The 16,897-nt window shown below is 34.2% G+C and overlaps 1 protein-coding gene across 2 annotated transcripts in view; it reads left to right on the plus strand.

Annotated features, from left to right (window-relative positions):
* LOC140437033 (transcription factor Clamp-like) overlaps window positions 1–16,896 on the plus strand; it is a 39,344-nt gene extending 22,448 nt beyond the window's left edge. For both annotated transcript variants that reach the window (XM_072526262.1, XM_072526263.1), the window contains exons 5-9: window positions 5,129–5,302; window positions 6,717–6,867; window positions 8,297–8,464; window positions 11,083–11,199; window positions 14,408–16,896. In XM_072526262.1, coding sequence (XP_072382363.1) covers window positions 5,129–5,302; window positions 6,717–6,867; window positions 8,297–8,464; window positions 11,083–11,199; window positions 14,408–14,672 — 875 coding nt within the window. In that variant the 3' untranslated portion in view covers window positions 14,673–16,896. The remainder of the gene's footprint in view (window positions 1–5,128; window positions 5,303–6,716; window positions 6,868–8,296; window positions 8,465–11,082; window positions 11,200–14,407) is intronic.
* Window position 16,897: the final 1 nt, after the last annotated feature.

A 16,897-nucleotide genomic window follows, 5' to 3' on the forward strand; every position in this document is an offset into this window, starting at 1 on the left:
GCCTTATGAGCCATTTACTTAAAACATTTCTAAAGGTCATTCACAAAAGAATATATACAAAATATGAGGAACAACTAACAAGAACACAATTCAGATTTCGTGATGCTCTGGGAACACGGGAGGCCCTTTTTGCTGTACAGGTGCTATTTCAGAGATGCAGGGATGTGAATTGTGACATATACGTATGCTTTATAGATTACCAGAAGGCATTTGACAGAGTAAAACATGACAAATTAATGACTCTAATGCAAGAAATTGGAATTGACAACAAAGATCTTAGAATTATCAGAAACATTTACTACAATCAAACGGCCAAAATCAAAATAGAAGACCAGTTAACTGATAAAATTGCAATAGAACGTGGAGTACGACAGGGCTGTATTTTGTCTCCATTGTTGTTCAACATTTATTCTGAATGGGTATTTAAGGAAGCTTTAGACGGTTGTGCGAAAGGAATACTAATAAACGGTGAATGGTTGAATAACATTAGATATGCAGATGACACTATAGTTTTTGCCGATAATCGGAATGACTTACAGATATTAACACGTCGCATAACAGAAGTCAGCAACAGATACAGACTAGCTCTTAACATAAAGAAAACCAAAGTTATGACAATTAGTAAAAAACCAATACTAAACGCTCAACTTACAATCAACCAACAGAATATCGAAAGAGTCGAGCAATATACATATCTAGGCACCAATTTAAATAGCCAATGGGACCACTCAACAGAAATTAAACAGCGAATAATAAAAGCAAAAGCAGCATTCGTTAGAATGAGAACCATTTTCAACAGTCGACACATATCATTAAAAACAAAATTCCGTCTATTGAACTGCTACATATTCACAGTTCTGCTCTACGGAATGGAAGCATGGACACTAACTGTTGCATCTATGAATCGGCTCGAAGCTTTCGAAATGTGGTGTTATAGGCGCATCTTACGTATATCCTGGGTTGACAGAGTTACTAATGTGGAGGTCCTGCGTAGAATGGGGAAAGAATGTGAAATTCTCATGACCGTCAAAACTAAAAAGTTGGAATATCTAGGACATGTAATGAGAAATCAAGAACGTTACGGCCTTCTCCAGCTGATTCTCCAAGGGAAAGTAAATGGTAAGAGAGGACCGGGAAGAAGACGCATTTCCTGGCTTCAAAATTTACGAAAGTGGTATAACACGACTACCACTGAACTGTTCCGCGCTGCAATAAATAAAGTAAAGATAGCCGTGATGATCGCCAACATCCGGAACGGATAGGCACTTTAAGAAGAAGAAGAAGAAGTCTGAAGTTATCACCAATGAATGGTGCAAAAGGCATGACATGGTCTTGGAGAACTTCTTGCACGTATACTTGGGCATTCACACTGCCTCTACCGAACACAACAAGATCAGTACGCGCTTCGTAAGAAATACCTCCCCAAATCATTATTGACCCTCCTCGGTAAGCCACTGTTTCGGTTATAGCGCATGCAGCAAACCTTTCATTTTGACGCCTATAGACACGTTGGCGTCCATCTGGACCTTTTAGGGCTATTCTGCTCTCATCTGAGAACAGTATATTCTTCCATTCCGCCATAGTCCAGTTAGCATATTCTCGCGCAAAATGAAGTCTAGCCCTACGGTGTTGTGGGAGCAGTTGTGGTGCGCGAGCTGGACGAAAAACCCCTTAAGTTTATTTCTGACAGTCTTCTTCTAATCGTTTGTCTACTCACACTAACGTTTCTCACCTCAAGAAGAGACCTACGAGCTTCAGTAGCGGTGCAAAAGCGATTTCTTAATACTTTAGTGACAACGAACCGGTCATCTCGAACTGAGGTGCATCGTTTTCGGCCTTGACCTGACCTGCGGTTGTACGCCCGAAATCGTCTGATGGCATCTTGTACCGTAGTTCTGGGTACATCGAGTATACCAGCGATATGACGTTGACTGTAACCAGCATCAACTAAAGCCACTGCCCTAGCAGCATCAGTTGGAACGAGTGGCATTTTTAAAATCACAAACAATAAATAAGCACTAAAATTTCAACTTTAACAATATTCGCTCACAATGATATAAAATTACAATTTTAATTGTTAATTTTAATTACAAATTTAATTTTAATTACAAATTGTTCAAGAATTGTTATTAACACGGAAACAGATTTGCAACAATGTCGTACAACGACTATGTGTCAAAAATCCTTCGATGACACAAATTAAGGAAACAAACTGTCATAGGTAATGTAAACAAAACAATAATAAAGGTAGTGAGATTAATTTTGCTGGTGAATTAAATCGTCTGTATTGATTAAAAACATGGCTAGTTGTTAAACTACCTAACTTTTGTATTATCCAACATAAGCGAATGAATCAAAAAACAAAATGTTGAGAAAACATGAAGCTATAGTTAGGTTTTAATTTCAATATTTTATAAATGCTAGAATATTCCACAGGGTGATGCAAACTTGGAAAAACACAGTTTAATTTGTACACCCTGTATACAATAAAAATTTACCTGTTTAGCAACCATATTATTATAACGATATTGTCAAGGAATAAGGCTATAACATATTAAAAAAAATCACTTAAATCGGACAACAGGTTTAGGAGATATAAGACATCAAAAATTACCCATTTTTAAGGTGGCCGGTTAATTTTGGCCCAGAGTGTAAAAGCAAAAATATGCCACATAGTGTAACTTAAGATCTAACTAAGCTGAAGTGGCAGCACAGGACTATTTTCTGCACTGCACTTGACTAGCTCAAAGATATATTAATGATATTTTAGTCGATCACGTTGTCCCATATTTTATTTACACTTTATAGATAATGACTTTATTTTCATGGACAACAGTGCCAGCTGTATCTGGGACTATCTAGGTTCTTCTTCTTCTGGTTCATATCCGTTTCGGATGTTGGAAATCATATTGGCAATCATGACCTTGCTTGCTGCGGCTCGAAACAGCTCCGTTGAGATTTTCTTAAACCATGTTCCTTAATTCCGCAGTCATGATATTCTCCTTCTATCGGGTCCTCGCTTACCTTTGACTTTACCTTGCAATATAGACTGCAGCAGGGAGTAACGGTGCTGATTTCTCATAACGTGTCCCAGATATTGCAATTTTATGCGTTTGATCGTAAACACAATCTCTGGTTCCTTCTTCATTTTTTCTAGAACTTCCTTGTTCGTGATCCTTGCTGTCCATGATATTCTCAGCATTTTTCTATAAAGCCACATCTCAAATGCTTCAAGTTTTTTAATAGTGGTGTCTGTAAGCGTCCATGCCTCCGCCCCGTACAACAACACAGAGAAAACATAGCATCTCAAATGTCTCATTTTTGTATCTAGGGATATGTTGTGACTTTTGAAGATGGCGCTCATTTTGTTAAAGACCGTTCTTGCCTTTCCTATGCGGCCATTTTATTTCCTGTACATTGCTCCACTGTTCGTTTATAATGGTTCCCAGGTAGCAATACTGTTTTACTCGCTCTATCTGCGTCCCATTAATGTATAGATGAGCCCCATTTATATTCTCCTTGCTGATAATCATTTCTTCTTTTAGTTGTTTAACTTGGTTGTTAATATATTCCCCCACTTGCTTTTTAACTTCCGGATGTTGCAGGGCTGTCATGTCGTAGTTAGGTCTAGACTTTTTCTTTATTGTCTTCAGTCTCACATCCATGACTCCCACTAAAGGTATGTGGTCAGATTCAATGTTCGCTCCTGGATATGTTTTGACAGATTTAAAACTGTTTCTGAATCTTCTATTTACCAATATATAATCTATCTGGTTTCTAATTACGTTATGGGGTTTATCTGCTGGTGCCTTCCATGTATACAATCTCCTCGGTGGTAGTTTATAAAATGTGTTTAGAACCACTAGCTTGTTATCTTCTGCGAATATTTCTAGTCTGTCACCTCTTTCGTTTCTTTGTCCTAACCCAAAAGGTCCGATTAGAGACGTTTTCCGTTCGGCCCCAAGTTTTGCATTGAAATCCCCCATTATGATGCTGACTTCGTGTTTAGGTATTCGTTCTAATATATCCTCTATGCTTTGGTAGAGAGTCTCTACTTCCTCGTCATCTTTATCTGCAGTGGGAGCGTATATTTGTATTATGTTTACATTCACTGGATTGGCTCTTATTTGCAGTAGTATTACTCTGTTGGACACTGGGACAAAATTTAAAATACATCTACTAATTTTGCTCGTTATTATCACACCAACTCCATGCTCTAGTTTTCCATCTAGTGACCCTGAGTAGAATATTCTGTGATCTTTTTTGTCAATGCTTCCTGTTCCGGGCCATCTCATCTCGCTTATTCCCATTAGGTCAATGGTCATTCTTTCCATTTCCTGAATGGCATTGTCTATTTTTCCACTCCTTGCCATAGTTTTCACATTCCATGTGCAAATTTTTAAATATTGTGGTTTTGCTGCTTTTTCTTTTTCATAGGTACTCATAACTGTCCCCCCCGGAGATCCGATTGGGTAACTTACTCCGGAATCGTATTTGGTTGTGAGCTACTATCTAGGTAGATGATTAAAAAGTAATGAAAGATTACCTACGAACAAAAATGAACTTCGTGTTGTCCTTATAGATGAGTGGAATAACATATCCCAGGGGTATATCAGTACTCAGTACGCTAATTCGTGGAATTACTCAGAAAATCGAAGCCATGGTTTTAACTAGAGGGGGCAACACGCGATATTAAATTGATTTATTGTTTTCTTATTGAACCGTTCGCTCTTTACGTTATCATTTAATTCTTAATTACGCAAAAAACACAATACAATTAACTTAGTGAATCGAGATATCAGTATAAATAAAAAAATAATGTATAAAGAACGGACCAAGTTTGCATATAAGATAGTTTTGTGTGACATTTAAAAGATATATTTCACCAGAGAGTGTCTTAAACCTAGATAGATAGATAGAAACATATTTGTTTTCCTCCTATAGTGCATATAAATTGTACTTCCTTTGAAAATCTGAATGGTTTCCAATTTAAATTAATTTAGGATCATTTTCTTTCTACCTGTCCAAAAAAATATCAAATTGTACTATAAAAATAAAGCATTCGTTCATATGCACCCCAGTGTTAAACTAATTTCCCGTATTATTCTTAAATAATTTTTTTTTATAGGAACGCAAAACACAATTCCGATAGGAGTAAAGAATAATCATCCAGTAAAGAGAAGAGGAGTAGCCAGCGTCACCAAATGTACCAAATGTAACGGTAGTGGTATCATATTCATTGGTGGTTCCAAGAATCAGCAAAACAATGTAGACAAGCCCTTTCATTGTAATATTTGCAACGGTAAGTTTGTAATTAAATAAATGTGTACTGTAAATTGGGTAATATAGTAAAAGGATACGCATTAAAAATGCCATTGACTAAGGTGAAAAAGTATAAAAAAGCTTAATTTTGAATGTTTTTTAGGCGAAAATTAGTAAAAGTGTAAAAAACCCAAAAAAGTAAAAAAAACTCATCGTTGGTTATCGGAAATTTTTACATGAAAGGTTAACGAAAATACGAAATTGTCTTAATCGTAACAAACCTAAGCAGAAAATAATAAATATGATTTTTACAGCCAAATTTTGTAAAAATATATAAGATTAGTTTAAAATTGTCAAAATTTATACACCAGACAATATGATAAACATGTTTCTAGCGAATAAGAATGGTTATTAAATGGGAGAATCAAATGTTACAGAGTGTTCTCACATTTAGTAAAAATGATAAAAGAAAGAAATATTGGTTAATATACCAATAGCTATGCAAAATTCTCATATGTATATTAATCTTGGTATTACCATTAACAGTGGAACATTTCTAGAAAATATTGTCTACCGAACCATCTTAATTATCGTGATCTGTTTATTTTAAAAATATGGGCTTTCCATCATTCACGCCCACATGAAATTTTAAAATATTTCATAGAAAAGAGATGTACCGACACTATATTAACTTAACCTGACCTGCTCAAACCTTAGCACACTTCACTTATCACTTTATTTCATAGGCATATAATACAAATAGCCCGATAGTTGCAATACAGGCCTGTTCCCCTAGGGCGGCAGAGAAAATTGGGGCAAAGCAGTCCCTACATCTTCTTCTAAGCTCTCGACTCCGCACGACTTGAGTAGCAGTAGGACTATTGAGTAGGGTACTGAGCAGCAAACAAAGATAGCTATTAATTTAAAGAAAAACGTAATATCTCTAAGATAATATAAACCAAATGAACATATAAGAAAGAGGACAAAAGTGGAAGATTTAATCAGTAAAATTTCACAAATTAAATCGAACTGAATAGGACATTTAGCACGTCAATGGAAGACTCAACGAGAAGCCAACATTGAGGAGAAAAATAAGAAAGACGGCAATATAAAATTTTAAGACTTTTCAAATGATCATTGTCAGCAGATGGTTCAGCGGATTATCAGACTCACTGCAAAGGGAGTAGTTTACTAGATTCATGGTTTGAGCCATCGCTAGCCAAAGAAATATTTCAAATGCAATAGTGTAAAATTTAAAATAGGTCTGCGGCATTACATTGGAATTCGCGGGTGGATCGAGTCGGATGAGTCGGCATCATTCATTAATCACTATCGGAAGGCGTTAATCCACTATAAAAACTTACCCGAATTAAAATTTTATTGTATGTTGAACAATAACATGTGAATATTTATTATGTGTCAAATTACATGTGTAATACTTACCTATCTTTTAGGTTCCTTCAGTAGGTACTCTTCTCTATGGTCTCACAAACGTCTTCATACTGGTGAAAAGAACTTTAAGTGTAATATTTGTGGTTTAGCATTTGCAAAAGCTGCGTACCTCAAAAATCATTCCAGAATACATACAGGGGAGAAACCGTACAGGTAAGATTTTTGTTATTAAATACTTTATAGTGCGCTTCGAGAGTCTGCCCCCCAACTATTTTCTGAACCTTAAAACTTAATATACTAGATTTTTGGAGCATTTATACGTGGCTTTTATAATGTTTTAGTGACTTAAGTAAGTGGAGGCCGTAGCTCAGTGGCCAAGATACTGCAGTTCGATTCTCGACATCAACAAAGACATTTTCGTTTCAACAAAGTTTCAACGTTTCAAACAAAGGTGATAATGAGCCGTCACCGTGTTTCAAAAGTCGGTCCCTCTGGGCTAGTGCGCATCGACCCTAGTTACCCGGGGAAACGGGGTTAGTCATGCAATTGGCGCCGCAACAATCCGAAAGGATCTCCCTCGGCAAAAATGGCATACGATATTATTATTAGTGACACTAAGTTTGATCCTAGCTTTTTTGCAATTCTGTCACGCTAATTAAAAATTGAGAAAGTGACTCGAAACTGAATACCAGTGAAAAAATTTTCTACTTCTTTCGCGTTTCTAACTACTTGAAGTAATTTTAGAAAATAGCGTCTGCTTGTCATTTTAAACGATGACGTCATTAAATGATCTTAAAAACAACGTAAATATGTATAAGTTCAGTTACAAAGACATTTATGCTTTACGGCTCAAAAAAGTCGCGTATATTTGTAATTTCTTTGACAGAAAGGAAATTTTATATTTTATATTTTTTTATTCCAAGCTGAGGGTACTTTGTACAACAGAACATCAATGAGCAGTTCTATTCTAACCTAAATTGAGAACTAGAAGAACTAGAGTTTCATTTAGTAGTGTTTCTATAGCTACTAACTTACAGTAATGTTTACACTTTACTATATTAAGCTTGCACATAGCTCTGCTTTTAAATTAATTATTTTCACTTTTTGCTAACTACTTTTCAGTACTTCCTCTCCATATTAGGAAGTATGGCCTGCAACGGGACATAGTTCTGTAGTTTCCAGATGACTGAGGCTGCTTTGTATGTTTGTTCCTAGTCTATCTATATATTTTGTATGAGAAACTTGGATATTCACTCCCGACATGCCACGCCTGAAAAAAACTAATGAAACTTAAAAATTCGTAATACCCGGTGTTAAACCCTCCTTAGTTTGAACTTGTACACAGTTTATCCAGAGAATGAACAAGAAAGAAGATGCGCTGACCCGGCCAGTAAAGTCAGCAATCTTACACTTTTTGCCAAGAAACGCACAAGCGCCCAATACTCCACAAGGCGGGATGGAACTAGAGAGAGAGGGAGAGCGAGAGACAAAGAGATAGAGGGAGAGGGAGCTTCAACTGCGATTACAACTGAGCGTGAAGAGTCACTCAATCGTGTGAATATCTTACGGCTTTCAGGGAGGAAGTCTTAAATTCCTTGAGAAAATAATTCGCACTCATTCATTCATGTAAGTCTATTTTTAGGTGCAATGTATGCGGTATGCAGTTTTCGCAATCGCCTCATTTAAAGAACCACGAAAGGATACATTCAGGGGAACGACCATATATCTGCGAAGTATGTGATAAATCTTTTGCTAGACATTCCACGTTATGGAATCACAGACGGATACACACAGGAGAAAAACCTTATAGGTGAGTAATATTTATAAGAGACACATGGTAAACTAAGCCTGAAGATTTGTTTAGTGATTCATTAGTAGTGTCGTTTTATTAAATTCTCAGAATTTTGTTTCAAAAGAAATAAATACAGTTTAATATTTTTTAAATCAACGAAAAGAAAATATATAGAACATTAAAAATAAACGAGTTTATTTGCATTTTTAAGAAAATTTAAGAATAGTCAAGAATTGTGCACTCAAATCTTTTGCGCGGTCGTCCGATACTTCTTCTGCCGATTGGTAACTTATTTTTTGCTATTTTGACGACACGGGTCTCCTCCATTCTGCTTATGTGGTTATTCCATTTTTTTTTCTATTTTGTGACCATTCATTTATACATTGTACGTTACATTTTCTTCTAATGTCTTCACTTCTCTTTCGATCTCTCAACGTATTTCCTGTAATTCTTCTCAGTACTCTCATCTCTGCCGTTTCCAGTAGCTTTTGCGTTGTGGTTGTGTCGGGTCTTGTTTCTGAGGCGTATGTCGTTATTGGTCTTACACTAGCTTTATAAATTCTTGACTTCATCTCAGTGTTAATGTGTCTGTTTCGCCATATAGTGTTATAAAGGCATCTTGCCAGTCTATTTGCTTTTTGTACTTGATCTCTCACTTGTTTGCCCAGGTCTCCATAGCTAGACAGTGTAATTCGCAGGTATTTTATTTCCATTACTTGTTCAATATTGATGTCATCAATTTCTATTTTACATCTGGTTGGTTCTTTGCTGACTACTATTGTTTTAGTTTTCTGAGATAAGATTGTCATATTAAATTCTTTTGCTCTTATGTTAAATCTGTGGACCAGTCTTTGCAGACTATCTTCATCTTGGGCTATCAATATTGCGTCGTCTGCGTAACAGAGTATTTTGATATCTTTGTTTACCATTCTTCTTGTATCCTCTTCCTTTGTTAACGGTTTTGATGATTTCATCCATGATCAAATTGAAGAGCATGGGGCTCAATGAATCCCCTTGTCTTATTCCGCTGCCTATTTCTATAGGTTCTGTTGTCCATCTATTCTGACTTCCATTTTGTTGTTTTGGTAGATGTTATCGATAGTTTTTATAATATTTAGGGGAACTTCTCTATTATACAGAAGATGGATTATATCTTTGAGTCTTACTCTGTCAAACGCTTTGTTTAGGTCAATCAGACACAGAAATGCTGGGCTATTATACCCTAGTGATTTCTCAGCAATTTGCTTTATAACGAATATTGCATCTGTACACGATCTTCCACTACGAAAACCCTGTTGTTCATCTGCTAAACTTATCCTCTGATTTATTAGCACTTGTAAAATTTTAGTTTTGAGTTTTAGCGTAGTGTTTAACAAGTTTATACCTCTGTAGTTTTCTGGCTATCTCCTTTTTTGAATAGTAGAATTAGTTTGCTCGTTCTCCAGTCTTCCGGTATTTTATTGTGTTTTATAATTTTATTAATTAATGTTGTTAATTGTTCTGTCATTGCTGCTCCACAATATTTCAGTAACTCGTTTGGTATCCCGTCTTTACCTGCTGCTTTTCTGTTCTTCAGGTTTTCAAGTATTTTCCGAACTCCCTGTATATTTATATTAAGTTCTTCAGTTGTGGCAATTTCTGGTGTTTCCGGTTCTAGAGTCGTTTGTTCTTCCTCTGCATATAGCTCTAACAATGTTATAAGAATAAATAAGTTTGCCAATTAGTTCTTGTCGTGTATTTATATTTTCGCAATAAAACATTTATTTCAATCGACCCCGTACAGAGTAGTCGACAGGGTTAAAATCAAGTGATCTACATTAGGTAGTAAATTTGGCAAACTATTTTGTAAACAATCTATACACAGTATCTGTCAACCGTACATTAAAAAAATGGGGGCCTATTGGTAGTTTGTCTATTACTGCTATCCAAACATTCACTGAAATTCTATACTGCGAACGAAATTTGCATGGTGATTTTTGTCTGCGCAATGTGTGGGTTACGCTAGTTATTTATTTCATCCCTCGCAAATTGGGCTTCGTAAGTAAAAAGTATCCTATACAATAAGCGATCATTATTCGCAATCAATGTGGCAAATTGTAATCGTGGGATTTCATCTCCTAGATTAAATCTTTGGGCTTGTTAAATGTGATAAGAGTGGAAATTATTATTTCTTAAGAGTAGTCACCTTTAATGCTCATTTTTTATTCCCTATAGTCCCTATAATGGTCATTCCTTTATACAAGATAGGAGTATGTACAGTTCCTATACTGTATAATTTATGATCTACATCTTTGTTACTCCTTCTATATCTGTCTTTTGTCGCTGGGCCGAGTCTTCAAGCGAAAAACATTTATTACATAACTAAATACTAAAAAGCATGACAAAGCATTATAATAAATTAAAGCATACTATAGGGGATTATACACCTCTAAAAGGTACGTTGAAAGGGAAAAGATAAGTCCATCGAAGCCAAAATTAATGGGTTATACATATAGAAACATAGATTGGAGTGACTTAAACTGAAATCTTCGGAACGTCAGTCTGTTATACAAGAATAGCTAACCTCTTTGGAGGGACGGCGTCAATGAAATAAGTTAATCATTTTGTTTATTTACTTATATTTCCTATTTCTACAGGTGTGATATCTGCGGCTCGTGCTTTAATCAAGCGACCCATTTGAAAAACCACGCAAAAGTACATTCAGGCGAGAAGCCTTTTAAATGTGATATTTGTTCAGTAGGATTCTCAGATAGGTAAGTTCAATGTTGGTATAAATAATTTACATATATATTTATATAAGACTTGTTTTATTGGAAAAGTTTTTTCAAAGTGTAATTCCGTCAAGTTTTTGTGTATATGGTATGGTAGTATAGACATTAATTGTGTCTGTCAATTTAACGTTAATTTTGTTTGAATTAAACTCAAGACCGTGTATGAAAATTTCAGCCATTCTATAAAAAAAAGGTACAGAATATATCTGCAGTATTGATTTACAACGAAGAATTCAACTATATGCGCCGAGCTAGAAAAGTTTTACTCGGATATTAAAAGTGTGACTGACAAGAAAAATAGTAGAGATATTAAAATACTAACGGGAGATACAACGGTAGATCGGACCGATTTGTAAAATTCTGTAAAGAAGTACATCTGTATGAATACTAAACTGAGTTTATTAGTCTAATTTATTAACTTTATTTATTATAAAATTATTCTAATACTTAGTTTATTTAAAGTTTTTATTTAATTTATATATACAATATTCTTACAAATAGGAACTCGACGCGATATTATCTTCAGACTGCCTAACACCATGAGAATCCCTCTATTTATATCAAACAGCCGTTAGCCTGGAATCTCTCGAAGCAGGCGGATCCTTGAATTGTCACGAATGAACGGGAACCCAGACAGGTTTCTAGCGGGTTGGAGAAAATACTAGAACAGAAGTAAAAATAGACAAAATGTTTACAGGTTTTTAATATGACTTATATTTTATCGTAACAATACCTTTTTTAAAATGCCGAAAAGGAGACTTTACACTTGTAAAATTGCAGTAGATGGTCCTAAAAAATCAGGAGAAATCACTATTAATGAGCGTTTTCGAAACTCGGTAGTCAAAACATATCCTGGAGCTGTCCTTCGGATCATATCTTCTTAGTCGGTGATTTGGAACTAAGACTCAAGAAACTTAAAAGCATCAACCTAATAGCAGTTTCTAGGTAGATTCTCTAAGTTACTTTTATCAACCACTTGCAATTATTTTGGAGAATAAATTTGACGAAGACAAAGAGTTTCACAATATTGAAGATCATTAGCTTCATTTTAAAACTGTAATAAGCAAAACTACTTTAGACTTACCTAAAATCAAATATAAAAAATCAACAGGAGATGGACGATGTATATTAAACCTTATGGAAAAAAAAGGAAGTTTAAAAACCGAGATCTTCAACAATACAGCCACTGACCCCCAAAAATACAGCGACATACAGAAAGAAATAAGAAGAAAAATACGAACAGCAAAAGAAGTGTCGTTTGAAGAGAAATGTTTGGAAATTGAAGATCTGCAAAAGAAGTATGATGTATTCAACTTACACAAAAATATAAAAGAGGCAGTTGATATACAAAATAAAAGATCATTACAACCTTGTTGATAAAGAAGGTAACCTTATAAATGATATCATTAACTAAAAAGATGTGAAGAGTGCATTAAAGCGATAAAAAAGAGATACAAGTAAAAGAAATACTAAATTGTATTGCAGGTCTCACAACCCAACAATGGAAGAATTAGAAAAAGCAATAAAAATATATGTGACACTTCTAAAAAAAAAGGAAATGCTAAAAAGTGCTCCGACTACAGGAAAATCAGTCTTATGAGTCACGTTTTAAAAATCTTTTCTCTGATAATTCACTCCAGACTTTATGCTAGAATTGGTATATGATACACCATTTGGTTTCCGTAAGTATCTTGGAACAAGAGAGGCACTATTCAGCGTGCAAGTACTGGTTCAGAGGTGTAGAGATGTCAATCATCCGTGTATGTGTGCTTTATAGATTTTGGTAAAGCATTCTTAGACGCCAAAGACAAAAAATTATACAAAATCTATGTTAGGGATGTTTCAAAACTTCATGAACCTTCGAAATACCTAAATTCGATATAAAAATAAATAATAAAAAATATAAATAATAATAAATAAAAAATAATAAAAATGACTGTTAAAAGAAAAACAATAAATAGTCCACTATTTTACTAATGCAAAAAGTAGCTTGGCTCTGTCTTGCTATGAAAACGTACTGCAGATAATTAAATGTTTTCAGTAATGTCGGATTTCATAGTTTTGTTTATATATTGACGTTACCAAATGAGTGAGTCAGGTTCATGAATCTTTGTAAGACCAATATAACCAGCCAACAAATGTAAGCATTGGCCTAGATACTTCTGAATCAATTGAAATTCTCCGTGGGTTCAGACAGGGGTGCATCCTACCACCACTAATGTTTAATCTGTACTCCGAGCATATTCTCAAAGAGCCACTGCTAAGGTTGATGTCGCTATCACGGTCAACGGAATTGAGATCTGTAAGATCACAGATCTCAATTCCGTTGACCGTGATACCAGTGCAGATGATACTACTGTGTTGCTTGCGAGTTCTGCGGAAGAACTAGTTATTAATTGACAGTGTTACTGGAGAATGCTAAGAATACGGCTTAAAACTTAATATTTTAAAAACTAAATATATGGTAGTCAGCCAAATACCGGTAGATCACCACATAATTACTGAATAGTCCTTATGGTAGTGAAATAGAAAAAACCGAGAACATCACTTATCTCTGTTCGAATGTAAATGCCAATTGTAATATGAGCAAAGAGATACAAAATCCGCATTGAAAAGGTCAGAGCAGTGTTTTTCCGATTAAAAAAATATTGTGAGGATGGAGTATAAGCTGAAAATAAGACTTGTCAACTGTTACATCTTCTCGACATGATTGTATGGAGTTGAAAGCTGGACGATCACTAAATCTCTATTAAATAATGTGGGTCTATCGAAGGGTGCTACGCATAAGCTGAGTTGACAGGGTGACAAATAATGAGGTTTTAAAACGTTAAAAAAAAAAACAATCCGAAATATAAAAGTGAAAATTTAAAAATACGAAAATTGGAGTTGTTTGCCCAGGTCATGCGACACCCAGAACCATATTTTATTATTCAGGGCAAAATATGTGGAAAGAGGGGTCCCGGTCAAAGAAGAAAATCATGGCTTCGTAACCTATGTTAGTGGTTTCATCAGTCTTTATCGTCTCTCTTCAGAGCTGCGGTGAATAAAGTTATGACAGTCAATATGATAACTAACGTTTAGTAATGGACACGGTATGGGGAGAAGAAAAGATGGATTAAAAAAAATATCTTTTAATATTTCAGCATTAATTTTACACTCACTATATATTTTTTAATTGCATATTTTGTAGGTTTGCATTGAAGAGGCACAGAAACATCCACGAAAAATACGGTAGGACCAAACCACAGATATCCTCTAGTGCTGACGATGCTCAGCAGAATAACACATCTTCCGATTCCCTGACTTCCTCTGCTAATATGGCTTCTGTGGCACAAGACGCCGACCATGAAGAAATCGTAGAAACCAAATATGAACAAAAATACGAAACCGTCGACGGTAGTGATATGGAGGAAGATATGACGGACATAACCGAGCTGCAGGTCACACTGCACTAATATACACGTGATGTTTAAAATGCATAATCAAAATGTCTGATTTATTTTTAATCGGGAGAAGAATGGTTCGATAATTTCTTTAACTGTGGCTTATACCTGTTTCACTAAAATAATTTTAAATCATTTTATACTCTACTAGGTTTTTGTACAACCTATATTTTATGAGCTGAATATTAATTTCATCATTATATATATATATATATATATATATATATATATATATATATATATATATGATTTTCTCTATTTTCAATTAAAATTTAGGTATATAAGCCTAATGATTTTATGAGACTATTTTAGTGCAGTTTCATAAAGCATCCCATCATAATATAATCTAACTTTTTAAGATCCAATCTGGTAGTTTCGTCTTTTATGCTAAAGTACATATTTGTGAATATAGGGTCAAATAGGGTGGTGAGTAATTCTAAGAAATAGTTTATAGCAGAGAACATAGGACAACTATGATAATTGATAAAATTGAAATCATTAAAAATAAATCATCAATTTATTAAACAATAATACAGTAAACACAAACATTATTTTATATTTAAAAGCGTAATGAGCAATGGAAAAATTGTTGAATTCAAGATTAGCAATATTGATATGTATTAAACTATATATATTGGTTAGGATTGACCTATCAAGTAGCTTCTTTGATGTGTTTTTCTAGATGACGCGTTTATAAGAATTAGCAGTTGAAGATTGTATTGACTGAAGATTGTCGGAATCTGACGTCAAAGGACTATGGGAAAACGGTAGATACGATATGATTAACAATTAACAATTCTTTTGCGTACAATTACAGAAATACCGAACGGAACATACGATGTGATTTATACTTTCTTTGAATACATTTATTGACCAAGAAAATATTTACACCCATTTCATTTAGTCTGGCTTTTACCTCTTGAATATAAAATTTAAAAGTGTTTTTTTTTTCTGTGCCGCCACTTCATTTTTATAATGGCCCATATCTTTTCAATCGCGTTAGATATGGTGTCAAACCTAAAACCAAGTAGCTGTACTCTGGTAGTAATTGGTCTGAAGTATAAACAATTTTTCTCGAGAAATATATTCCTTTCTGTCAACCATTTTCTCATGACGTCACATTCAATCACATTATGATACCACCGCAGTGTAAAATAATCAGTCGTTGCCCTTTAGGTTCAGGAGATAAACACATGTTTCGTTCGTAATTCCAACCTTTTGGAACTGTGTGGGATCTTGAAATTCTGTGATATCTCAGTGAAAAAATTAATATTTTTAAGTTTAGCAATCATCAAATTAAACCTAAAACTCCATTTTGCAAGATCCCGAATAGTTTTTAACAATAACTTTATGACAACTCAATGTTTTTATATGTTAATTTCGCGCCGCGCAGAGAGAGTTGTTATTTTTTATTATATAAAATTATATATATATATATATATATATATATATATATATATATATATATATATATATATATATATATATATATATATATATATATACAGTAGACGCCCTCTATAACGAGAACTGAAATGGCAGACTAATTACCTCGTTATATGCCGATCTCGTTATATCAGACAACAATAATGCTGTTCATACATATGAATATGTACTTTTCGAAAACATTAACTTCCTATAGTGAAGACATTCGGAGCACTATAAGATGCTAATAAATATTGTTTACTTTTATTGTCAATAAAATACGTTAAAACAAAAAAAGAGTTGTTTACTTTTATTGTCAATGATATACGGTTAAACATAAAATCTGTACTTACATTTTTTTCCAACTACATACTAACGTATTTTGAAGGATAACAACTATTACTTCTGCAATTGGAAGAAGTCTGTCATTTTTGACTGCTTTAAATTGTCCAGTATCATTCTATCTATCATATTTTCTAAAGATGTGAAACAGTTGTATTTATTGTAAAGAAGTTTATTGCGAGCGGCAGTTAAGTTTATTGCGGGGCAGTTGAAAAGGGTCCTATTTATTTATAACCACGGCCGGGTCAAAAACGTAAAAAACACACGTTTTTCGATCTTATTTTCTCTCGTTATAACCAAATTTGCCTCGCTATAGAGGGTTATAGTTCAATAGAAATTTAACGGTACTTCTAATGTACCTCGTTATAAGTGAAACCTCGTAATAACCGTGTTCGTTATAGAGGGAGTTTACTATATATATATATATATATATATATATATATATATATATATATATATATATATATATA

The sequence above is a fragment of the Diabrotica undecimpunctata genome, chromosome 3 (assembly GCF_040954645.1).
Source record: "Diabrotica undecimpunctata isolate CICGRU chromosome 3, icDiaUnde3, whole genome shotgun sequence".
In the NCBI taxonomy this organism is placed as follows: Eukaryota; Metazoa; Arthropoda; class Insecta; order Coleoptera; family Chrysomelidae; genus Diabrotica; species Diabrotica undecimpunctata.